Below are 27,460 nucleotides of genomic sequence, written 5' to 3' on the forward strand. Positions count from 1 at the left end.
AAATTCCTGTTGTAGCCTCAGTTCTCAGACAAAGTTGGCAGGGGACCAAAGTTAGGTGGTACATCTGAGGAGCAGAACCACCACTGGTTTGCAACAAAGGTTTTACGGAGCACAAGCTGTGGGTACTTCTCAGGACTCTATCTGGCAACATGAAGTAGTAGGACAAAGCAGGCCAGAATGATAAAATTTTTAAAAATGTTATCTTTGTTGGAAGCAATCTGTTAATGAACTAGGGTTGGGAAAGACTGTTATTGGGCAGCCCTATAGTTGCCGGGAAGATATGTAAGCTAAACCAATCTGTGAGTGTGTCTGTTTCTCTGTCTCACCTTCTCTCTCCCTCCCTCTCTCCCCCCTCCCTCCCTCTCTCTCCCCCTCCCTCTCTCTGCCTCTCTCTCTCCCCCTCCTTCTCCCTCTCTCTCCCTCCCTCCCTCTCTCCCTCTTTCTCTCCCCCTCCTTCTCCCTCTCTCTCTCCCTCCCTCTCTCCCCCACATCCTCTCCCTCCCCCTCCCTCCCCCTCCCTCCGCCTCTCTCCCTCTCTCTCTCCCTCCCTCCCTCTCTCCCTCCCTTTCTCTCTCTCTCCCTACCTTTCTCTGTCTCTCTCTCCCTCCCTCTCTCCCCACTCACTCTCCCTCTCTCTCCCTCCCTCCCTCTCTCCCTCTTTCTCTCTCCCTCTCTCTCTCCCTCCCTTTCTCTCTCTCTCCCTACCTTTCTCTGTCTCTCTCTCCCTCCCTCTCTCCCTCTCTCTCTCCCCCACTCCCTCTCCCTCTCTCTCTCTCTCCCTCCCTTTCTCTGTCTCTCTCTCTCCCTCCCTTTCTGTCTCTCTCTCTCCCTCCCTCCCTCTCTCTCCCTCTTTCTCTCTCCCTCCCTCTCCCTCTCCCTCCCTCCCTCTTTCTCTCTCCCTCTCTCTCTCTCCCTCCCTTTCTCTCTCTCTCTCCCTACCTTTCTCTGTCTCTCTCTCTCCCTCCTTCTCTCCCTCTCTCTCTCCCCCACTCCCTCTCCCTCTCTCCCCCACTCCCTCTCCCTCTCTCTCTCTCCCTCCCTCCCTCTCTCTCTCTCCCTCCCTCTCCCCCACTCTCTCTCCCTCTCTCTCCCCCACTCCCTCTCCTCTCTCCCTCCCTCTCTCTCTCCCTCCCTCTCTCCCCCACTCTCTCTCCCTCCCTCTCTCCCCCACTCTCTCTCCCTCCCTCTCTCTCCCCCACTCCCTCTCTCTTGCTCTCTCCCCCTCTCCCCCTCTCTCTCCCTCTCTCTCCCTCCCTCCCCCCCCCCACACACAGCCACAAGCAGCTTCACTACAATCTCAGTTCCCTGCCCAGATGCTTCCTGCATATGGTGGAGAAGGAACTCATTTCACTCGGTAATGAGTAATAATCAAAAGAAAACAAGCAAAAGATCTATATAGCAAATCTACAAGAATTAGGAGGAAAGGAATAGGAAAAGCAAATGCTAAAGAAGTTTTCCAGAAAAATGTTGCTATGAAGCAGACCAAACATGTTGCTATAAATTCAAGGACTTACCAAAACAGTTTAAAATAAGACCTCAAAGCAGACCAAATGATGAGGCAACAGAAGGAAATGTAAAATAAGCTACCAGAACTCAGAAAGGAAGGAAAAAAATGCTAGAAATAATAGCCACATTATAAATGGGGGTGGGAGTAGGAAGAAGAACAGACAAGGATAAAAACACAGCAAGACTTAGGACTAGATAAAGAAAAATGAGCAAGTGGTGCTGCTAATACCCAGATCCAGGGTTCAATCCCTGTACTGGCTAGCCACCAAAAAAACAAAAAACAAACAAACAAACAAAAAGCGAGCAAAATGAAATGAAAATTTAAAAAGAACTGAAATGAATTTGAGATTAATTTATAGATATAGAAGAAAAAAGATATCCAGCATGTGCAAAAGAGGAAGAATGTGAACAAGTGGTAAAGAAAAAAATATTTGAAGTAGAATTCAAGGAAACAACATATAAATGAATCTCGTGTTTTTTGTTTTAATTTTTGTTCTGGTGGCTGGCCAGTATGGGGATCCGAACCCTCAACCATGAACATGATATAAATGAAAGAACACTTTAATCACTGATTGAAAGGAAATACAATATCCCAAGAAAAACTGATATGAATGACCCCTGTAACATACACTACTGAAGTTTACTGGACATCAAAAATAAATAATCCTTTGAGCATCCAGGCAAAAAGAGCAAAGCACCTTTTAGGGGAAACAAATCAGACTGGCCTCAGGTTCTCCACAGCCACAATCAATGGTAGACAACAGTGGTTCAATGCCAGCAAAGTCTTTGGGAAAGAAAGTGTGACTTGCCTGTGTCCTAATTTTCTCATCTTAAAAAAGGGATGTTAATAGTACTTGATTTATAGCATTATCATGAGGATTAGATGGTATAATAAGTATAGATCACCTGTGACTTTAATAAGTGCTCATTGGTAGCTATTATTATTTTACAAAGCCACACATTTTCTTTCAAAGTAAAAGGCATCAAATGTTTTTGAACATATAAGGTTCGGAGATTATAATTACTATTAGCATCTCTTGAAGAAATTATTAGAGAATGACTTCCAGCCAACCAAGAGATGAATGGAGAAACTGAATGTGGAAGCCAGTTGAAATGTAAGACTGGGATGAAAACAGCCCTGAGAATTGAATTAATAACAACTGTTAATACAATACCTGACAGTCACTAGATGCTTACTGTGTGCCAGGCACTGTTCCAAGAGCTATAATTCATTATTATGACAACAACCCTGGGAGGGAACCTATTGTTATATCCATTATAAATATAAGAAAACAAATATCTGTTAAGTAACTTGTTCATGGCTACAAAATGATAAAGCAAGGATTCCAACCCAGGCTGTCTGGCTCCAGAGCCCATTCTCTTAATCACTGCTGAATATTGTTCAGAATGGCACAGGCTCTTCACACCTGCCCACTGGGCCCGCCTACCAACACTCCCTACAGTTTGCTGTGAGGATAGGGATAGCCTTGATAGAGATCAAGGCTATCTGCTGATGTGCAGAGTTCACTGTCAACACCTGTAAGTCGTTACCCTTCAGCTACCAAAAGTAGAGAAGTTCTTAGATGAGCCCTTGATCATGACCTGCTTTAGGAGGAGCATAGCAATTTAGTTCCCGGACTCAAGTGTGGGTGCCACACAGGAAGATGTTCAGTGCCTTTCTTCCATCTGGTCAACCTCTGGGGACTTTTAGGAAATGCAGAACCATTTGTTTGGCATATGTGCTTGGTAGCAGATGGCCAGCAATTTCACTGGCATGTTTCTTCATTGATGCAAAGGTGATAGGAGTTCTGAGGCTTCACTCAGGAGCTTGAGTAAAACCTCCTGTAGGTACAGTTTAGTGTTTCCAAGAAATTTAAATCATACAGACCACATTCTCTGACCACAATAATTTTTTTTTTTTTTCTTTTAAAAAGATGACCGGTAAGGGGATCTTAACCCTTGACTTGGTGTTGTGAGCACCACGCTCAGCCAGTGAGCGAACCGGCCATCCGTATATGGGATCCGAACCCGGGGCCTTGGTGTTCCCAGCACCACACTCTCCCGAGTGAGCCACGGGCCGGCCCATAATTTTTTTTTTTTTTTTTTAATTTGGGGAAAAAAATTCAAGTCCCCTAACTCACACATGGCCCATTGCAAAAGAAATGAGAAAATGAAATGACTGAAAAACTGTAAAGGCTAAAAAAAAGTAAAAACAAACAGATATGTTTGGAAACTAAAAAGCTCATTCCTAAATAATGTGTGGGTTAAAGTAGAAATCACAATAGATGTTTAAAGCTGAACAACAAAGATATACATCTCAAAACCTGTGGGAGGCAACTGATGCAGTTCTTAGAGGGAAATTTACAGCTTTAAATGCAATAATAAAAAACCAAGAGGGCCGGCCCCGTGGCTCACTTGGGAGAGTGCGGCACTGGTAGCACCGAAGCCGCGGGTTTGGATCCTATATAGGGATGGCCGGTGTGCTCACTGGCTGAGTGTTGTGCAGACTATACCGTGCCGACGGTTGTGATCCCCTTACTGGTCAGGAAAAAAAAAAAAAAAAAAACCCAAGAGACTGTACATAAATAAGCACTCAACTAAAGCAGCTTAAAAAACCCTAAAGATAACAACAGAGTAAACTTCAAAAAGTAGTAGAATAATTAATAAAGAAATTAATGAAAAAAACCCAGCAATATCAAAAGCTAGTTCTTTGAAAACTTTAACAAAAAAGATAAACCTCTAGCAAGACTGATCATGAGAAAAAATGAGGTGGCACAAATAAAGATTATTAGGAAAGGAAAAGTTAGTGATAGTGAAAAATACAAAAAAACACTATGGCAATATATTTGAAATAGAGAATTTCTCTAGAAAATAATAAAAAATAATGCAAGAAGAAATAGAAAAGCTAAGTAACACTAATAAACATCTTAAAAAATTGAACTAGTAACCAAAAATCTTTCCCTTCAAAGAAAGCTGGCCAAGGTACATTTTTGGGAGGACCTCAGGATGCCATCAGGATGTAGTACTATTTGTAAGAGTGGAACATGGGTAACAATGTAAATGCCCATCAACAGGAAAATGGTTGAATAAATTGTGTGGTATATTCATAGAATGAAATACTTTACAGTGATTAAATGAAAGAACTAGGCCCATACATATCGACATGGAAAAATCTTAACATAATGTTAAGTAGAAAAAGTTGCGGAATATGTATAGTTTAGTACCATTTATTGAAGTTTAAAAACAAGCAAAGCAATACTATATATTGTTTACGTACCCATATGCAAGTAGTGAAAGTATAAAAACATGAAGGCAAGGACTCCCACCAAATTCAAGATAGTGGTTAGTTTACTCTGAGGAGGGAGAAAGCAGGGTATTGGGGAGGATAAGGAGAGCTTTTACCGTACCTATAGTGTTTTATTTCTTTTTTAAAATGAAGCAAATATGGAAGAGATTAAGATTTGTTAAGAAGGTGGTAGGGACATGAGTGTTTGTCATTTTGTTTTCTGTATGCCAGCATTGTTCTAAGTGATCTGCATGTGTATCTCTTTAATCCTCACAATCTTCCTATAGATTAGACATTATCATTATCTTCATTTTATTGATAAAGAAACTGAAGCAAGGGAAGAGAAGAGGTGAAGAAACAGGTTAATGGTGGAGCTGGAATCTGAGCCTAGATAACCTGCCTCCAGAGCCTGTGCTTTTAACCAGTAAGGTAAAAAACAACTAGAATTACTTATGTTGGAGAAGAACATGTAGAGGTTTAATAACCGCTGGGTCAAATGCCGCTCCCCAGTGTTTCCACGAGAGGTCTCTCTGGTATATCCCATCCCCTCCACACAAGCAACTCAAAACAGGGCCGGGACTTTCATCTTTGTTTCCTTAGGACTTTGCACAATGCCTGACACACAATCAAATACATATAAAAAGCACCTGTCAAATGGATGAATGAGTGAAGTATATGCTGGGTTTTTATCCAGAAGTTAGGCATTCTGTTATGAACAACTTCTGGGATAGGACTTAAAGAGCCATCATCTTCAACTTCCTGATCTTGACCTCCTGAATCCCGAGAACACTTTATCATGAACTCTGTTTAAGGTCAAGACTTAAAAACGGCCCTTTCCACAACACCCATCTTCCAATGACTAATCTTTTTTTTTTTTTTTTTAAAGATGACCGGTAAGGGGATCTTAACCCTTGACTTGGTGTGGTCAGCACCACGCTCACCCAGTGAGCGAACCGGCCATCCGTATATGGGATCCGAACCCGGGGCCTTGGTGTTATTAGCACCGCACTCTCCCGAGTGAGCCACGGGCCGGCCCCCAATGACTAATCTTGAGGCTGTATATTTCTTTGCTGAGCCTATATTCTTCCTCCCTTCTTTCCTCATATTCCCAAATCTAACATCATTTGAGTTCATGTTATCTTCCCTGCTAGAAAGTAAGATGATTTGAAGGCAAGAGACTTGGTCACATCAATCTTTGAATTTCCCCTTCTCTCTAGCGCACAGCACAGTTTGGTTTTTAAGTGTTCAGTAAATGGTTATTAAATAACCAAAACAAAGAACATAGTGGTTTTGGTTTTTAAGCCTCATTGTGGATAAAATTAATACCTTTCCATAATGTCTAAAACATTTTTTTTTTAAAAAAGCACAAACCAGGTATCTTATTAGCAAACTGGTAAGCAGTGAAGATTAGTCTGGCATTCAGCTACAAGGATCAGATTCTTGTTTTGAGCAAAGGCTTCAAGCCAACCCTGCACAAAGAGGCATTCACAAAGAACAGGCTCTCCAGCTTGTGGTTTCCACCACAAACAAAAACAAATTTCTCACACACTTGTAGGGAGAGGATGGTTGGCCACAAACTGTTTTGTTTTCAGGCACAGCTATACACACAAACTATAATCACTTTCAGTAATATGATCTTCTAAATAAAAAGACAGAAATTATAGAGAATGTCCAACTTTACAATAGGATAATCAGCAGAAAACATCAAAGGTTTTTCCAGTCCTAAGATTTTTTTTACTGTGATGATTCTAAACACCTCTTTTCTTGCACATACCTCATAGTACCAGAGGATGGCACTCTTTGGCTTTATTTTACAAAACCCGCCTGTGTTGAAGGAATAATTTCATAAACTATGGGAACTGTACTGCAAAGTGGCAACAACAATGAACAGGTATACCGTACTAAGTTTTAAATAATTTTCTAAGATCCATGTTCTAGACAAACATCAATTTCTCCTAAGGAAAAAAATAGCAGAATTGGTCCTTAACAATGCCTGAAAATCCTACATATGTCTCTAGTCAATATCCTCTCCTATTCCCTATATCAACTATTTTAAATCATCACCATTGTCTGCACTCCCACTTTTACCTTCAAATTCTCATTCTCTTCCTTTCTACTGACCTCTCTCTCAGCCATTAAAGGTCCTCAAATCTTTCTCCCTCTCTCTACCAAGAGAGGAATCCTCTCCACTCTTTCCTTTCCTACCTTTCTTTTATAATGCCAATAACTTACTTTAACATTCTTCAGCACACACAGTATGATATTTTTGTGCAAGTTATAGTCAGGAAGACTCTAATATCCTAATCAGGAATGCACAGGTGCTTGGCTAGAGTTCTAATCAGAAAGCCAGTGCTCCAGAGGCAACTATCGTAAGTGCTTTATATTCCTTATCTTGATCAACATTGACCCATTTCTGAGATTTGATTAGAAAATTAGGATTTTATTGGTGAAATCTGTGGTTTGTTAAATAGTGTAATCAATGTTAGAAATGGACTGTCACTGGTGAAATTAAAGGTATCTAGAATATGTGGATGAGATAAAATACAAGATATTTTATACCCTTTCATGAAGAAGTTATAAGAACCAGACGAGGCTACAATCTTTATCTTTAGAGAGGTACCCAGAGATAATCATTTTACAGTAGAGGTAGAGACTTTAGGGAGCTTCAGGTCACTGGCAGGGCTTGTTAAAACACAGATTGCTGGACCCTAATCTCAGAGTTTCTGACTCAGTTAAGCCTTGGGTGGGGCTAAAAATTTGCATTTATAGCAAATTCCCTGGTGATGCTGATGATGCTGGTCTAAGAGACCATATTTTGAGAATCCCTGGTTCAGAATTTCTAGTTGTCTGATGTTAATTATAAGGTGACAGAAGCCTGCCTCTGAATTATCTTTGCTTTTGCCTTGAGTAAATCTTTTATGCAAGATGATAAAGCACCTAAAAGGAGAGAGTTAGAACTTTAATGGGTTTAAGACAGATTATAATGAAACATTTTGTGTCTGCTTGCAAATAAATTTATTGCAAATAAGTAAGTGTTTTATGGCTGAATAAATGTTTATATGTATAACAAATTTTTTCATTATAAACTGGTAATAAGGTAGTATGGAGTAGTTAATCCTCATGTATACTAAACATTTTCAGTGGCTTCCACTTTTTCTTTCTTTCTTTCCTTCTTTCTTCTCAATCTCTAGCCTTTTATTTCTTTTTTTTGGTCTCATTACAGTGACATATTCAGTAAAATGTGGAATAGAAGTAAAGAGAATGTATATCCTTGCCTTCTTTCTGATCTAAGAGATAATATATTCAGACTTTCATTATTAAATATAATGTTGGCTATGGGTTTTTTGTAGATGTCTTTATCAGGTTGAGAAAGTTCCCTTCAATTTGCTAAGAATTTATTGAATTTTGTCAAATGTGTCTATTTAGATAATCATATAGTTTTTCTCTCTATTCCTTAAAGAAGGTGATAGATTTTCAAATGTTGAACCAACTTGTATTATAGGAATAAATTCTACTTTGTCAGGATCCATTATCTTTCAAATAGAATCTAAGGAGTGTGACTGACCAACTGGTTTAGGTCCATTTAAAATAATTTCTCAGCCAAAAGGTGGAAGCAACCTGAATGTCCATCAATGGATGAACAGATAAACAAAATGTGGTATAAATATACAATGGAATATTATTCAGCCTTAAAAAGTAAAATAATTCTGATATATACTATAACATGGATGAACCTTGAGGACATTATGACAATGAAATAGTCAAACTCATAGAAACAGAAAGTAGAATAGTGGTTTCCAGGGACTAGATGGGGGAAAAAGGGGAGTTGTTGTTTAATGGGTAGAGAGTTTCAGTTTTCTAGATCCCCAGTACCAGCCAACCACCAAATAAAAAAAGGAAAGAAAAAAAAAAGAGAGAGTTTCAGTTTTACAAAAAGAGAAAGTTACAGAGACAGTTGCACAACAATGTGAATATACTTAACACTACTCAATTATATACTTAAATATGGCTAAGATGGTAAATGTTCTGCAATTAAAAACAAAATAAAACACAACAAAAACCATTTCCCAGCAGTTTCCAGAAACAGTAGTCTATATCCACTATCAACATGTTTTTCCCCCATCCCAACTCAATCCAACACATTTTGACTTTTGACCCTAGTATTGTTTGCAAATACTCATAACACTTTTAACAATGAACTGTGACTTGCAAATTCAATTCTTATATTATTTGACGCCTCTCAGTATTTGTCCTTGTTGATCACGCTGTTTAAAAACTCGTTCCTAATTGGCATCTCATGTTTTTCTCCTTCTTCCCTGGCAACTCCTTATGAGTCTTCCTTATGGAGTTCTCTTCCTTTCTCACTATCTTAAATATTATTGTTTTCCAGGGTTTTGTTCTACTTTCTTTGGGTTCTCTGTACACTGTCATGAATGCATTTATTCCCACAGCTCTGAGGAAACCTGGCTCTATCCCAGCCCAGACTTTTCTTCTGAGCTAAATATCCTAGTGCTTCCTGTGCACCTCTTGCCTCCATTTGGATCACCTGCAAGTACTCCACACTCAACCTATCCAAAACAGCTCACCGTCTCCTGCCCTCCTCTCCCCCAAGGGCTGTCCTCCTTTATTCCCTATCTCAGTGAAAGGAGCCATCATCCACTCAGGTACCAAGAGAGAAAACAGCGAGTTGTAGGGCTGGCCAGTTAGCTCACTTGGTTAGAGAGTTGTGCTGATACCGCCAAGGTCAAGGGTTCGGATCCCCTTACTGGCCAGCCACCAAAAAGAAAAAAGAAAACAGTGAGCTGTCCTAAATTCCTTCTTCTTTCTCAGCCCCCTAAATTCAAATGGTCACCAAGTGCTGGTGACCAAATTATCTCCTTCATAATCTTCGAAGCTGTTTCTTCCCCTCCATTCCCACTGCCAATGCCATAGCTTACACCCTCACCACTTTGTGCCTGGATTATTACAACTGCCATAAAACTGGTCTCCCTGCTTGTGATCTCTCCTTTCCAATCCATTCTCCCCACTACAACTAGAGAAATTCTTCGGAAACATAAACCTGATCAGTTACTTCCCTGCTTATAAACTTCTATTGATTCCCTACAAATTCCTGAGGATAAAAGGCAAATTCCTTAACATGACATACCAGGTCTTTTATGATTTTGACTCTGCTTACTTCACCTCTGTAGACTGCCCCTCACATTCTCTGCTCCAGCCATGCTATTTCTGGAATGTAGTATTATTTCGTATCTTTGAAGCCTTGCACCTGCCTCCTTCTGCCTGCAAGCTCATTCTTCAAAATTCAGCTCAGATGTAACCTTTTCTAGAGAGTCTTCGGGGACCTTCTCTGTTAGGGTTGCCCAGTAAAATATTGCATAGGACATACTATTATTTGCTATTGGAAAAATTATTTGTTGTTCACTGGCAATATTTGGGACATACTTATATTCAAAAAGGCATTCATGGTTTATTTTTAAATTCAAAGTTAACTGGGCACCCTGTATTTTTATTTGCTACATCTAGCAACCCTGCTCCCAGACTCAGTTATGTGCCCCTCCTTTTTATTTTTCCATATCCCCTACTGGTCTATAGCATCTTCAGTGCAGGGACATGTCTCACCTCTGTATCCTCAGGCTTGAGCACAGTGCTGGTAAGCATATAATAAATGCTCAACTAAAATAACATGGTGTTTTATTGATGGCTCGTTTCTTCTAAGTTGGCTTTAACTCTAAGTCTGTTTATTGCTTCACAGAAATGATGCTAATAACAATGATACAAAATTATGTCTCAAGATTATGGTGAACATGATATAAAACAGGGCAGCATATAACACATGAAGGTCACCAGAAATTTTACTATAATTTAACCAGTAATTTATCCTTAGAATAGGACTTAACGTTTGTCAAGATTTGAAATAAATTTGTTTAGTAAATATTTTTCTGTAAGTTCACAAAGAAGAGATTGGTAACCTAACTTGAGTTGGCATAAAGGGAAAAGGGCTGTATTTTCCTTTCAAATAAAAAATTAAGTTTGTACTTTAAAAACAGTATGTTCCAAGTAGGATTGGTTCGGTACTTTTTGTTTGTTTTTTTGGTGTCTGGCCAGTATGGGGACCCAAACCCTTGACCTCGGTGTTATAACACAGTGCTCTAACCAACTGCGCTAACCAATCAACCTTTTCGGTACTTTTTAAAAATATAGAATGATGGCACAAAATGAACCTGTCAAGTCAAATGATACTTGATCTTAAGCAAAGGCAAAGCTAAATCAAATACAGTTACTTATGTATTATTATCTAATTGAAAACATGATTCTGAATATCTTAAATTTAGTATATTTTAAGCTAGTTGTTTTAAGCAATAAACCACTATCACTAGAAATTGAATCTCAAAAGAGACTGTAATAAAATTTAGAGGCCCTTTCATTTTTTAATGCTTCCATTTTAAAGAGTGTGCTCATATAATAGTCACAAAGGTTCACTAGAGAGGTGCAGTGAGTGATTCCTAATTATTATCTGGGTAGAACCTCAGAACTCTCAATCACAGAAGAACATGTTAGAAGATATCAATATTAAACAATGTTGTCCTGAGAAGTACATAGAATGGAAATATTCCTCCCTGCCTCTTTTTTTCCTTTTTTATTTATAAAACGTATTTATATTCAGTCTCTTGTTTTTTTATTATTGCATTTAAAGCTGTAAATTTCCCTCTAAGAACTGTGTCAGTTGCCTCCCACAAGTTTTGAGATGCATATCTTTGTTGTTCAGTTTTAAGCATCTATTGTGATTCTACTTTAATCTACATATTATTTAGGAATGTGCTTTTTAGTTTCCAAACATATCTGCTTGTTTTTACTTTTTTTTTTTTTTTTTTTTGCCTTTACAGTTTTCAGTCATTTCATTTTCTCTTTTCTTTTGCAGTGGGCCATGTTTGAGCTGGGGGACTTTAACCTGAATTTCTTCCCCCAATTCAAAAAAAAATTATTTGTGGTCAGAGAATGTGGTCTATATGATTTAAATTTCTTGGAAACCCTAAACTATACCTACCGGAGGTTTCACTCAAGCTCCTGAGTGAGGCCTCAGAACGCCCACCATATGGAGTGGGAAATATGCTATGTCAAGGAAATCTCACCCACAGGGTCAAACTGTGCAAAATTTCTTTATGGTTAGATACCAAACAGGATTTGCTGAAATAATAAATGAATTAGTGATTTCTATAATTATAGAAAATGTACAATTAATTACATAACACATTATGCAATCAGCTTGGTGGAAAAAAAAAAACCACAACTAGGAGAAAAAATGGATCCTACCAAGCACATTTGACTAGGGTTAGTGATTGCTCTCATTTTTTGAGAGCTGCCTCTAAACAAAGACAAGCAGAACAGTTCTCATTCCTTACAACTTTCATGAGTTGATCCTGACTTTTCTGCATGTACCACCTCCACTTCATTTCCCTTCTCAGAGTTTTAAAAGCCTATTACCCATTTTACTAGGGTAAGCTCTAAATAACCAGTGTGAGAATAGAAAGTTCCATGTTTAACAAAACTGAAAACAAGAAACTTGAATTCTAATTGCAGATCAATGTACAATATGCAAAATTAATCCCAGTTTGGGATTCTGGCTTCCTAGAAGCTTAGATAAATTAAGAATCCCTCTAACCTTGTAGCATTACCCTATATCTTTTAAAAAAAATTATCCATTGGGTAGAAAAAATATCTCAGGGAAATAATACTAATATTCTATAGTGATTTCCAATGTCCAAATGATAAAAACGACACTAAATTAGACTAATTCACACACAATACATAATTTATATAAAATACATAACAGATTTGTTCAACATTCTAAGTTTGTTTTTAAAATTTACTATAAAAGAGGAAACTACATTCATTTACAGGCTGCCAAAAGGCCTAACCAAGCCTGTGGTTCAGTGGCTACTTATGCATGGTTCCAGGAATTCTCTGGACTAATGTTTATCAGCTTCTTGCTCTTTGGGATAAAAGTGCTAAGACAAACCTGGTTAAAGATTAGAAGGAGAAAGACTCTCTTTGGCGCCTTTCAAATTTCTTTCTATTCTATAAGGCCCTGCATAAGTTCTATCTCTTCTACAAAGTCTGTCTTCACTATTCTACCTACAATAATCTCTCTATTCGTTGGAGCATTCTATCTGTAAATTTCTGTAGTACAACTACTTGTCGTATAAACTAAATCATTTAACCTGATGTGATGATTTTTTGATGTGTCAACTTGGCTAGGCTATCGTCCCTAGTTATTGAAGCAAACAATCTAGGTGTTGCTGTGAATGTATTTTGTAGATGACATTAAAGTTTATAATCAGCTGACATTAAGAGGGATTATCCTAGATAATCTAGGTGGGTCTTATTCAATCAGTTGAAGGGCCTTAAGAGCAGAGCTGAAGTTTCCCTGATGAAGAAAAAATTCTAGGGCCAGCCTTTGGCTCACTTGGGAGAGCATGGTGCTGATAACACCAAGGCCACAGGTTCAGATCCCTATATAGGGATGGCTGGTTTGCTCACTTGGGAGAGTGTGGTGTTGACAACACCAAGTCAAGGGTTAAGATACCCTTACTGGTCATCTTTTAAAAAAAAAAAAGAAAAAGTTCTACCTGTAGAAAGCAGCTTCAGCTCATGCCCAAGAGTTCTAGCCTGCCCTTCCTGACAGCCTACTCTATGGGTTTTGGACTTGCATAAGCCAAGTCTTTACAATAAATCTCCTTATATTAGCTTTTCCGGTTGAACCCTGACTGAAACATCTGATCACTCAAGGTCGTGTGTGTGTGTGTGTGTGTGTGTGTTTGTGTGTGTGTGTGTGTGTGTCTGTGTGTGTGTGTGTGTGTGTGTGTGTGTGTGTGTGTGTGTGTCTTATCCTCCCAGTCAGACTCAAGGGCAAGAACTTGAGAATATAATGTGATGATAATAATAATAATTTACTGAGTACTTACTACGTGTCAGGCACAGTGTTAAATCTTTTAATACATGAACTCATTTTATACTTACTACCACCTGATGTGAGAGTATCATTAATCTCCATTTTACAAAGGCTAAGTAACTTGCCCAAGGTTATACAGTTCAGAAATGGCAAAGTGGAACTCAAAACTAAAGCTCTTTTATTCCAACATTTATGTTCTTAACCACTACAATAGACATGACCCCTGACACACAAATAGAAGGGGAAAAAGACAGAGATGGACTGACAAGAAGAAATCTACGTAAGCCAAGATAGACCATGATTGTTAAACTGATGTAAACTGCTACCATGGAGTTAAAGCAAGCCAATGAAGTGAAGTCACTTACCCAAAGTCATACAGTACATCACAAGAAAGGGTGAGGCTGGTGCTGACTCCAGCCTCGTCTTTTTTCCAACAGACTGACATGATAATAATGGTTGAGCTACTGATAACGAAGAAGTTCCTTGTGCTCAGTGGATTGTACAATTAACATCAAATATTGGTGTGACTAAAGTAATGCGACAGATTTTCATAAGCCACACATAAAACCATCAACCATCTTTCTCAAGCTTGTTCTTCTCTTAGGGCATTTGCACTCACTGTCCTTTCCTCTTAAATGCTTTTTGCCCAGATTTTCACATAATTGCTTCTTTCTCATCAGGTTCCAATTCAAAATGCCGTCTTTTCAGACCTTTAACTCCCTTTATCTTTCTCCCAATTTGTATGCAATTGTTATTTTAGGTATCTCATATTGGTGAAATTATACAATATTTGTCCTTTTGTGTCTGCCATTTCACTTAGCGTAATGTTTTCAATATTCATCCATGTTGTAGCATGTGTGAGAATTTCATTTTTTAAAGGCTAAATAATAATATTGTATGTATTTACCATGTTTTGCTTATCCATTTATCTGCTAATGGACATTGGGTTGTTTCTACTTTTGGGTTATTGTGAATAATGCTACTACGAACACTGATGTACAAGTATCTCTTTTCAGTCCCTGCTTTCAATTCTTTTGGTATATGCCTAAAAGTGGAATTGCTGGATCATACAGTAATTCTATGTTTAATGTTTTGGAGAAGCTCTATACTATCTTACTGATTCTTTTTTATATATCACAATTCTCTGTTGAAATTGTTTTATCTATTTCCTCTACCCTTTTTTCTATTTCACTGAACATGAACATAGTTATTTTTAAATCCTTTTTTTAGATGACTACAATATCTGGATCATCCATGGATCCGTTTCCAGTACCTGTGTTTATCTATTGATTTTTGGTCATGTTGTCTTGCCTTTTGTCCTTCCTTGTAATTTTTTACATAATGCCTCCAGAGCAGGTTTCCTTTCCCTCTAGTAGGCACATGTAATGCTTGCTGACTGCATTATCCAATCAGGGGCTATGTTGAGTTGAGGCTGGACTGTAGCTCTGTTAAAGCTCAAGCTACATTTGGCTCATCCCCATTCCAAGGGCATAAAGCCCTTCAGGGTTTTCAACTGAGAGCCTGGCATTCATTGGTGCTTCTCTCTCTGGCAAGTTCATAACTCTAATCTGTATCTTGTGAGACTGCCAAAATGCCTGCTCTGCTTTTCAAAGGCTTTCCAGTGAGATTTGTAGCTTCCCATTCTGCAGAGCCCCAGAAACTGGCAAATATCCCAACGGGATAACTGGCTATATGCATGGAGTTCCCCTAGTTTTCTACAAAGGCTCTGCTGGTTTCTTATGCCCAGCAGCGGCTCACTTCCAGTATATAGTTCTGCTTCTCAGAACCCTGCCCATGCCCAGAATCAGCAAATTCCCCCTGGGTAAAAGAGGCTAAAAAAGTTAGCTTACCATTCTGAGATTCTTTTAGTTCACCTTTAGGGGTCAGCCCTTCAGGGTCTCAGCCTGAAGCACGGTATACCAGGGTTCCTACCCTTGGCTGGACCTGGACTGGATTTTTATTTCCCTAGCGTCATAAGATTGTATATTTCAGGATCATACATATCTAGGTAAAAGCAGCCACAGAAACTAGTCTCATCTCTCTCAAATCTTATCCTCTGCCAGATCTTGATCAAGTAATTCATCACTATTTTGTTAGCTCTTTGAAGCTTTAAAATATACTTTTAAAATATTTTTTTCTGCTTGCTTTTTAGTTCTAATCCCACAATCCTTATGAATATTCGTTCTGTCTTAGTTTCTTGCTACTGACCTTAGTATTACCAATTATGGTAAGTTTTAAGAATGAAATCCCAAATGCAGAGTAACAACAATTTTTTTTAAAGCCAGCCTTAGGAAAATGATGTATTTTAGACTCAGAAAGCTTTTTCATCATTTTCAAGTTTTAGTTAAGATAATCATTAAATTATTCTAGGATTATGTTCTGTTTCCATTTCTTATAAATTAAAAGAAAATTAAAGTGAAAAATAATGAGGCACTTCAAATATAATTCACTCATGACGGAATACATACCAATATGTTCCTTATATTTTGAAAGATATTGTGTCACTATTTAAAAGCATATCCATTTCATTTAGACTTAATATCTTAGAACAGTATTTCTAACATCACCACAGGATGTTAACAAGTCTTCCTGGGAGGGTGGTAGTGGGGATGTATTTTCTTCTGACCAAGTATATTTGCTCTTGCTTGGAAATGCATAACACACATTAGTATATTACAGACTCTCAGAAGTCCCCAGTAAAGTAAGCTATTTGTCTTTGTTTAACCTTCTTTTTCTAAATATATCTGACCAAGAAAATATTTTATCCATGGAATACCTATTAATGTGCCCCAATGCTCCTAGTTTGAGAAAGGTGGCCTAGAGGAAGGGAAATAAATATTTCAAATAGTTCTGGTTATTTGCATGTTATTGTAATTGATTACGTAACTCCTGCTTCCTCCTTTGCTGAAGGCGAGTAGCTGAGTTTTGTGGGGGTTTTTTGTTAGCTTTCTTAAACATAACTTCTTCTGTCAGTATTTTCTGACATAGGGCAGCAGAAGAATATGAGCTTTGTATAGAAACAGAATTAGCATCAAATTATGGCTCTATCATTTTGGGCCAATTCTTCTCTCTCTCTCTGGGTCACATTTATTTGTCTGTAAAATGGGCTTGGGGTGGGGGTGGGGGGTTCATAGTATTATTTTAAGGATTAATAACTTGTAAAGTACTCAGTATATTGACTGTCCCCAGCGGTTCCTCTGATCTTAAAATGCCGCAAGGATCTGGAATGGCCAATTGGAATGGACACAGGATTGACAAATTTGAACCTTGATTTGGGACTCTTTGCTAACTCATTTCCTTGCTTGACTACTTAAGATACTATAACTCTTCTTTGCTAACTCATTTCCTCCCTTGACTACTGAAGAGACTGTAACTCTCCTGGGGAATGTTTTTTTTATCCTGACTGACAGAGAGCCTAGTATTAAACTGATTTGTATTTTCTCAGAAGTTTGGGAAGCTTCAGGTCTCCCTGTCTTACGTTCCTATAACACTCGCTATAGTAATATTTATCTTACCTTACTGTAATTACTCATTTTCTTCCCTGCTCAGCTGTAAGTTTTATACAGTGAATGACATCTTGTTCCCTGCAATATGTACACACCTAGCACCACTGGCCTGATAAAGAGTAACCATTCGATAATTACAGAATCTTTAGTAAGTTATGATAATTGGGATCCTCAAAGTCATCATTATTAAAAATATAATTATGGAATGAAATACTGCCATTTGCAACAACATGGATGGACCTTGAGAGAATTATATTAAGTGAAACAAGTCAGGCACAGAAAGAGAAATACCACATGTTCTCACTTATTGGTGGGAGCTAAAAATTAATATATAAATTCACACACACACACACACACAAACCTGGGGGGGGGAAGAAGATATAACAACCACAACTACTTGAAGTTGATACGACAAGCAAACAGAAAGGACATTGTTGCGGGGGAGGGAGGAGAGGGAGGAGGGAGGGAGGTTTTGGTGATGGGCAACAACAATCAGCCACAATGTATATCGACAAAATAAAACTTAAAAAAAAAAAATAAAAAAAAATAAATAAAAATAAAAAATAAACTCAAAAAAATATATAATTATGAGATGAAGTGTTTTAATATTATCTATATTAGAAGGTATTAGTAGAAAGCAAGGAGTTAAGTTTACTTGAATCCTCCTTATATTTTATATTTAAAATATAAGTGCTAGGGACCAACAATTACTACTAGAAATCTTAGATTGATACAGTGATTTTCCTGAGATATATCCAATCATTAGGATAGAAATTAAATAATAAATACACTTATATGCTTTTTAGATAAATTTTGGTATTCAAGAATGACTTCATTTATTCAAAAGATGTGCTCCAGAAAGACTGCATGTAAATAACACTTTTATACTCTATACATTTAAAAACTCATCTGATTAGAATAAACTAAACTTCAAATATATTTGAAAAACAACTTTTTGTAATGAGGATGCTCCCACACTAATTTATCTGTATTACTATTTAGATTTCTGGATACTGGACTTTCAAAGTGGTGAACACTCCTACTAAGTCATATCAAAAAGCTAAGAAGTTCGAGTTCCGGTCAGGATGGCGGAATAGGTGGTCCCCTCCATCATTCTCTCCCACAAATCAGCGAATTTACAACATAAAAATGTAACATCAGCCAAGCCGGGGCCACTGGAGCTCATGTGAAGAGGAGGAGAGACCTACGGAGTTCATGAAGGCAGGAGAAACCACAATGCGAGAAAGAAAAAACTCCTCTCAGCATTTCGGCCCGTGGCTGCTTTAATGCTGGAGCGCATGGAGCAGGAGCCATCAGAAGCCGCAGCTGTGCCTTTTAGATGGAGTTACTTGGAGGCAGAAGGCGAGAAGAGGACTTTGGTGGCCCCCAGGACAGCAAGACCACTAATAGGGTTCCCGTGGACCCACGCAGGTGTGAGGAGCCAGAACAGCTGAAAAACGGGAGCCATTCAGAGGCCAGTGAGTCAACGCAGGGGACTGGTGCATGGCTCGCCCCATGGGAAGTGTTTGGAGCACAGGTGGTGGGGGAGATGGGCCCACCGGGAGAACACTGGGACACAGCAATGACAGCTGATCCTGGATCTCCAGAGGAGACTGGTCGGGAATGCAGAATTGCATGGGGTGCAGTTAGATGAAAGATTCAGGCCCAGATCAGAGTTTCTATACAACCCAGGTACATACAGTCTCTGGAGAGCAAAATGTACCTATAAGGTCAACCATTAAATCCTGAGCTGCACAAAAAGTCTTCCCTAGGGAATCAGCAGCAAAGCAGCAATTTAGCTCAACCACACAGCTCAAGTACTGGTTCCCACAGGAAGTTCCCCTGTGTTATAAGTAAGCAAAGAACAAAAAATTAGTTCCGACCCAGGTACACCACCAATGCCTTGGGGCCTACCAGGGGACATGAGGCATGAGGCCAGGGGCAGGACTCCTGCCCACAACCACTCACACCACCAGTACCTTGGGGCCCCACCCAGGAACCCGAGGATTGGAGCCAGGGACTGGACCCCCTCCCACAACCAGGCACACTGTGCCAGCGCATCAGGACCCACTCAGGGACCTGGGATATGGAGCTGGGGATCGGACATTCTCCACAACCAGGCACACCACCAGTGCCAAGGAGCATGCCAAAAACATCTTCTCCATGTGGGTGGCCCACCACAGCCACCACGATAACCATGGCTGCCATGAAGATGGCTAGATGCCACAACCACCATGCAGATCGTCCACCAGCTCCTGGAGTGCTTTAACACAAGGAGAGTCATCAGCCGAGATAAAGAAAGGAGGAGCATCTTTCTTTCCACAAAGCCCATTTCAGAGTGATGGAAGAGGCATCTGCTCTATGATAGTATTGGGGGACCTGATCACACCTCTCAGCATTGGACAGATCTTTTGGGCAGCAAATGAACAGAGTAACCATTATTCTTTCAGAGGGTGAGAAGAAATCTAGGGTGATTAGAGAGGGGCTGAGGGAGGGAAAAGGGGATGGGGAGGGATTGGACAAGGGGCATAAATAATAATTACAATTTGTAACAATATATATGCTAGCAATATTGATTTGATCAATATATTTCAATGTTGAACCCCAAAATATGTATAATCAATTTTGATTCAATAAAAATAAAAAAAACATAACTAAGAAGTTCAGCACATCTCTAATGTCAAATTAACTTTTATTTTTGACACCAATTATTAAGTACATAAGTAGTAAATATACTGTTATTAAGAGGTTTTCCAGTAAACTAGAAAATTAAAAATACTTACTATTATTTTCTTACAGTCCTTTCCTCTGCATAGTTCTGTATAAGTAGAATACTGCACGTATATAATCCAGCTTCCAACAAAAACCACCAACCAGGAAAAGAAAAGATATTTCATCCGTACATATGAGAAGCGAGCCTGTGAGTAAAAGAGCACATAATCATTCATTCAGCACCAAGTCAACACTCACTATCCTAGAACGTGATTTTCCACCCCCTTCTTGGAATTAACTCAATATATATTCTAGGCTTTCATATGGCAATTCTAGAACAAAGTGTACTTTCACTGAGTACAAACAGCACTGGTCTTAGAAAAGGAAGCTCCTTGGTCCTGCCAAGTAAAAAGGAAACAAAATATCCTTTAAGATGTATAACCTTTCAAATACCACCATCCTCAAAAGCTTCTTATTAGGGGCCCGCCTGTGGCTCACTCGGGAGAGTGTGGTGCTGATAACACCAAGGCCACAGGTTCGTATCCTATATAGGGATGGCCGGTTTGCTCACTGGCTGAGCATGGTGCTGACAACACCAAGTCAAGGGTTAAGATCCCCTTACTGGTCATCTTTAAAAAAAAAAAGCTTCTTATTAAGTACAAGCACGTGCACCACGATACCCTGGGCACTGCATAAGAACAGGTAAAGACAGATACAATTCCCATTCACTAGGAGCTTACAAAAGAGTGTTTCAAATAAGAATATTACAGGTCTTTGTGAATAATCATGATAAAAATAATTTTGTTTTAAAGAAATAAGAACAGATAATCTGCTTATTTGTCTAATGTCTCATAGTGACAACCAGAATAAGAAATTCAACTCCACAGTCATTCCTATTTCCCTGTTGTATTCACCAGGGCTTTAAGTCCATTCCTTCTATTCAACCAACCAAATGTTTCACCTAGTATTCTGAAAACTGAGGAGAATGTTACAACTATTAAAGGAGAAAGGATTGGAGAAGAAATGAATATAATAAGAGTAAATTACTCCTTGCATGCCAGCTTATAAAGCCACACAATAGGATCCTCTTTGCATTGTTTTGCTTCCAGTGCTCTGCTATCTAATTGCAAAACTTGGGCCAGTTAGTGCCTTTTCTCCATCACCCGAATATCAAACAGTTTAATCTTCAAAAGTGGCAGTTGGTCAAGATAATTTGACATTTATATTTTGGGTCTGGCATTCCACTGGTCTGATTTTATAACAGTAGGATTGAGGATTATGGAGAGAATTGAGTAGAAAAATTAAAGATATGTAAACAAACAATGACAAGCTAGTTTTGCTTTTACAATCAAAGCCAGTTTCTCACACTGGGAAACAGTAGTATACTGTGAGCATGCAAAGAAAGCAGAAACAGATGAAAGAGACATAAGTGCACCTGCAGAAAACAATGAGTGCAAAGGAAAAAGAGACTCAGGAAATACTGAATTCTGTTGGCCCTATTAGCGGTTTAAATATCTGTCTTTGTAAGGTTAACAGATGGTGAATCCCAGTACCAAAAAGCTTGAGTACAATGAACTCACAGTTAAATGATAGGTCTTTTAGCTTTACCATTAAAATTAAAAGGTGACTTTAATGCAAAGTATTTCTGTATAGTTCTAAATGCATTCAGTAAAAAGAAAATTCAGATAAAATTAAATCACATAAATGACAACAGGGGGTTGTCTGAAAGATATTTAAGATTACTTGGCCCTAATAAGAGATGTGGTGATCAGATAGAAATCGATATGTACTAGTAGTGTGAAGCTTAAATAAAATTAAGTGACATAATGCCTACCGAACCTAAGCACATTGCTGGGCACATAGTAAATACTCAACGAATCTTAGCTAAATCAATTTGCAAGTCACTGAGCAAGAGGACAACAATATTATCATTGGCTATCACCTTATTTTTGGACTTGCCAAGAAGAAAACTGAATCTGAATCTGATGAAGCCTTTAGCTTCAACTACCAGTTTACAGGAAATACAAGAGACAGAGAAACATAAGTGACATTTAAGTAAATGACACTATGAAGATACAGGCTCCAGGCTGTGGGAAACACTGCAAAACAAATAACACAGTTTCTCAACAAATAAATTATAAGGGGAGAAAAAGAGAAGGGGAAACAAAGATCAAAAAATATTTAAGAAATATGAGGGTACTTCAGAAAGTTCGTGGAAAAATAGAATTAAAACATAATACAAACCTTTCCATGAACTTTTTGAAAACCCTTCATATATCAAATAATCACAAAATGTGGATCTTTTTTGCATCCTGATTCAAATGAAAAACTGTAAAAAAATTTATGATACAATTGCAAACTTGAAGAATAACAGGACACTTGATGATATTAAGGGATTATTTTGATATTTTGGGGTGTGATAATGGTTCTGTGGTAATATTTAAACATTTTACTTTTCTCTTTTTCTCAACTAGCTACATTTTAATACCTCCTCTGGCTTATGTTTAGACTGAAGTACACTATGTGAACTGGCTTGCCTGATGAATGCTCATCGTGATACAGGATGCCAAAAATTTTGGCAAGGAAATTAGCTTAATGACATTCTCAGCAGGGTACTGGGCATCACCTATTGTAGACATAATGACAAAAGGAGTGAAACACATTTTTATTCCAGGATGCCATGGAAAATTGCTGTGATTTGGGGGTATCACAAAATAGTGAAAGGACCTTCATGTATCCTTTAAAATCTACAGATCCTGTGGCCTCACATTTTAAAATAATGATTGAAGAAACAGCCATAAATTACATCTGTTGCTATAAACTAATTTTTTTTCTTTTATAGCACTCACTAAAATGTTTCTAGTGGTCTGTTCTATACCAGTTACCTAGACAATCTACTCTTTGATTAAGAAATGTAGTCTGACCTTTTTATTTATGCTGAACTATCCAAATTACTGCCTAGCAGCTTTTTTATTCTGCTGATTTTGTGCCTAGGTATTAATGGTATACTGCTTTATTCCAAATTATGCTCCTGAAAAGCATGATAAGAATTTTAGTAAATACACTATAGCAGTGATTCTCTACTGGAGTCAATTTTGCCCCCTAGGGACACTTGGCAATGTCTAGAGACATTTTATTTTCTTTTTAAAAATTAATTAATTTTTTCTTATTGAATCAAAATTGATCATACATATTTTGGGGGTTCAACATTGAGATATGTTGATCAAATCAATATTACTAGCATATATATTGTTACAAATCGTAATTATTCTTTATGCCCCTAGTCCAATCTCTCCCCATCCCCCTCTCTTCTTCCCCACCCCCAATTAACTTAGATTTCTTCTCTCCTTCTGAAAGAATAATGGTTACTCTGTTGATTTGTTGCCTAGATGATATGTCCAATGCTGAGAGGTGTGATCAGGTCCCCCAATATTATCATAGAGCAGATGCTTCTTCTGTCACTCTGAAATGGGCTTTGTGGAGAGAGACATCCTCTTCTTTATCTCTCTCTTTTACTCTCCTTGTATAAACGCACTCTAGTGGTTGGCGGATCATCTGCATGTTGGCTGTGGTGTCTAGCCGCTTTCACGGCAGCCATGGTTATTGTGGTGGCTGTGGTGGGCCACCCACAAGGAAGTGATGTTTTTGTCATGCTCCTTGGTGCTGGCAGTGTGCCAGGTTGTGGGGAGTGTCTGGTCCCCAGATCCATGCCTGGGGTCCCCGGGCAGGTCCTGAGGCACTGGTGCAGTGTGCCTGGTTGCGGGAGGGGTGTCTGGTCCCCTTCTCCCTGCCTCGGGTCCCCAGGCAGGCCACAAGGCACTGGCGTGGTGTGCCTGGTTGTGGGAGGGGTGTCTGGTCCCTTTCTCCATGCCTCAGGTCCCCAGGTGGGCCCAGAGCTGCTGATGCGGTGTGTCTGGTTGTGGGAGGGTGGTCCAGTCCCCTTCTCCATGCCTCGTGTCCCCGGGTGGGGCCCAAGGCACTGGCACAGTGTGCCTGGTTGTGAGAGGGGGGTCCAGTCCCCGGATCCGTGCCTCATGTCCCCTGGCAGGCTCCAAGGTGCTGGTGGTGTACCTGGGCCGGAACTAATTTTTTGTCCTTTGCTTACTTCTAAAACAGGGAAACTTCCTGTGGGAACCAGTACTTGAGTGGTTGAGCTAAATTGTTGCTTTGCTTCTGGTTCCCTAGAGAAGGCTTTTTATGTAGCTCAGGGTTTAATGGTTGACCTTATAGGTACTTCCAGCTCTCCAGAGACCTGGTGTACCTGGGTTGTGTAGAAACTCTGATCTGGGCCTGAGTTTTTTCAGCAAACTGCATCCCATGCAATTCTATATTCCTGACTAGCCTCCTCTGCGTGGTCCTGCACTGATTGGGGGGCAGATCGGCTGTCTTTGCTGTGTCCCAGTGTTCTCCCTGTGGGCCTGTCTCCCCCACCGCCTGTGCTCCAAACATTTCCCATGGGACGGGCCCTGCACTGGTCCCTTGCAATGACTCACCAGCCTCTGAATGACTCCCCTTTTTCAGCTGTTCTGGCTCCTCGCTCCTGTGTAGGTCCACGGGAACCCTATTAGTGGTCTTATTGTCCTGGGGGCCACCAAGACCCTCTTCTCCCCTGCCGCCTCCAAGTAACTCCATCTGAAGGGCATAGCTGCGGCTTCTGCCAGCTCCTGCTCCATGCACTCAGCAGTTTCAGCCTTAAAGTGGCCACGGCCCAAAACACTCTGAGCAGTTTTTTCTTTCTCTCATTGTGGTGAACTCCGTAGGTCTCTCCTCCTCTTCCCCTGAGCTCCAGCAGTCCCAGCTTGGCTGATGTGACATTTTTATAGTTGTAAATTGGTTGATGTTTGGGAGAGAGTGATGCTGGGGACCATCTATTCCTCCATCTGACCTGAACTCTCCTCTAGAGACATTTTTTGGTTGCATGACTGACGAACACCACTGGACTCTTGTAGTTAGAGGCCAGAGATGCTGCTGAACATCTTAAAATGCACAACAAAGCATTTATTTATTTTTTTTTGTCGTTTTCATCACCGGCACTCAGCCAGTGAGTGCACAGGCCATTCCTATATAGGATCCGAACCCGCGACAGGAGCGTTGCCGCACTCCCAGCGCCGCACTCTCCCGAGTGCGCCACGGGCTCGGCCCCACAACAAAGCATTTAAACAAAGGTCTAAAATGCTGTGTGAGAAACTCGATATTAACATTACACAATAAAATGAAAACAAAAATTATGGGGTTGAAAGAATCAAATTTGTATGAAGCTCTCGTTTTATTTTAAATAACCCTTTAATGCATAAACCATTACTAATTTAAAAAATATAATAACATCTGTCTGGAAATAACAGAAGCAGTTCTTTATTTTTTTATTTTTATTTTTATTTTTATTTTTTAAAAAGATGACCGGTAAGGGGATCTCAACCCTTGGCTTGGTGTTGTCAGCACCACGCTCAGCCAGTGAGCAAACCGGCCATCCCTATATAGGATCCGAACCCGTGGCCTTGGTGTTATCAGCACCGCACTCTACCGAGTGAGCCACGGGCCGGCCCCCAGAAGCAGTTCTTTATGACTAGAGTAAATGATTACCAATCTTTTATTGTAAATTAAGAAAATTCACTGGAGAGGGAAAATATGCACATGATGACACAAACTTTCTCCACCAATTACACCCTAAAGAATAGTGATAACTTTTCTTTTTTATATTGCTTGATTGCATTGTGATAACTTATTTCAAAACAAATCTGAAAATCTTTGATCTTGTTTATGTAATTTGACATTAAGTTTTAGAAATAGTCAGAAAGAGGCAACACACCATAATTTAGACATTTAAAACGATTTCTACTACTAGTCTGTTTTTCATGTTCACCATCTATTATAAACATGTAAAGCACAAAGTCTCATTTACTTTATCCTTAAATATTCCCTACACACATGCCCTTAATTTTGAGAAGTGGGGAAGAAATATATCTATTATATCTTTACTTTTGTCCATGAATATTTTGCTTAACATATTTAGTGGACTCGAACACTAAGAAAGTATTAAGAATTGATAAGGTTATCACTTGCAAAATCCCCAATACAATCATTCCATCATTTCATCATTCATTGTTTCATAGCAAAAGGTTAGAAATATGCTTGCCTTTTTTATTCACGTTTTTCAATGATCTGAAATAATCTTCAAAAACATTTTTTCCTATTGTTATACTGACAACATTGTAGCTAACAGACTTTTACAGCAAATTTATGAGTAAACTGATTGAAGAAACACTAGAGTTAAAATTATTTACCCATATCCTCAAATAAAACTTTCACCATGTTCTTTAAATAAATTCTAGATATTTACAGTAATAATACTTTCCAAAAATATGCTAGTTATACAAAAACAGAGATATGAAGAAACCATTTAAGAGCACAAATATTTTCTGTACATCACAACACATGCAAATAAACTTTATTCAGAAGAGATCCTGTACCCTTACTAAAGAGTACCTCACTGCCAATTGGAGGGTTACTGGAAAACCATTAAAGAAATCTAAATGAAACGAATTTAAACTGTCCTAGTGATCATTTTTAGAAACATCAAAACACAGCTATAATAACCAAAGAAAAACAAAAAAAGAACTTTTATGCCAATCCAAACAAGAAAAATGCTTAGTTTTTAGAAATTTAAATAGTGAAAAGAAAAATGTCCATGTCCCTCATTTTGTTTGTTTTTAGCATGAAAAATGTTTTTTTATGACAAAACTTTAAATAAGAATTCCTTGCCAAAGGGTATTGTTAGTCTGTTGGTCAGAGTTTAAGCATTCTTAATCTTTCTAAGAGGTAAATTATCACATTTATAGAAAATATCCTAGTTCTCTAAAGTCTAAAGATTTTATTTGCATGAGCATCTTCTGTTTTGATTTTTTGAGAACTCTTGAAATAAAATTTCAACAAGAAGCCAAGGAGCAGATAATTTTTTCTAAATGCTGGCTCATATTTCTCATGCTTAGAGGATGACAGAATAAAAAATGCAAAAACACCTGGGAAATTAATTGCATGGGGGGAGTCTCAAGCCTGTGGCTAGGCTAAAGAGTAAAATGCTATTTCAAAGAAGTGTCAAAATATGGGAAAATGCACATGATATATTAAGTGAAAAAAACAGTTTTCAGAACTACATGTATGGTATATTCCCAATTTTACTTTTAAAAAGAGGAAGTCATTAACAAACTTTAGAAACTGCAAGGAAATAAAACCAAAATGTCAAGGGTTATTTCAAAACGTCAAGAGCAGTAGAATTATGGATGATTTTTATTTTTCTTCTCTATTACACAAATTTTCTATTATAAATGTATTATTTTTAATCAGAAAAACTATATATTTGTATATATGTGTTTAACATACATATTTTAAAATATATCTGTAGAATCTAGAAGTCTCTTGATTGCTTTAAAAAATTTTTTTACTGTGAAATATATCACTCATGTCGAATTATTTAAAATACATAAATATAGCTTAAATGATAGT

General features: G+C 38.6%; 1 protein-coding gene across 2 annotated transcripts in view; it reads right to left on the reverse strand.

Moving 5' to 3' along the window:
* Positions 1-27,460, reverse strand: part of DIPK1A (divergent protein kinase domain 1A) — a 108,595-nt gene that overhangs the window by 8,085 nt on the left and 73,050 nt on the right. Inside the window, exon 2 of one of the 2 annotated variants that reach the window (XM_063107093.1) lies at positions 20,032-20,166. The exons of the other annotated variant lie outside the window; for it this stretch is intronic. Coding sequence (XP_062963163.1) covers positions 20,032-20,166 — 135 coding nt within the window. The remainder of the gene's footprint in view (positions 1-20,031; positions 20,167-27,460) is intronic. 2 annotated transcript variants of the gene reach the window in all.

Source organism: Cynocephalus volans, chromosome 8 (assembly GCF_027409185.1).
Source record: "Cynocephalus volans isolate mCynVol1 chromosome 8, mCynVol1.pri, whole genome shotgun sequence".
NCBI lineage: Eukaryota > Metazoa > Chordata > Mammalia > Dermoptera > Cynocephalidae > Cynocephalus > Cynocephalus volans.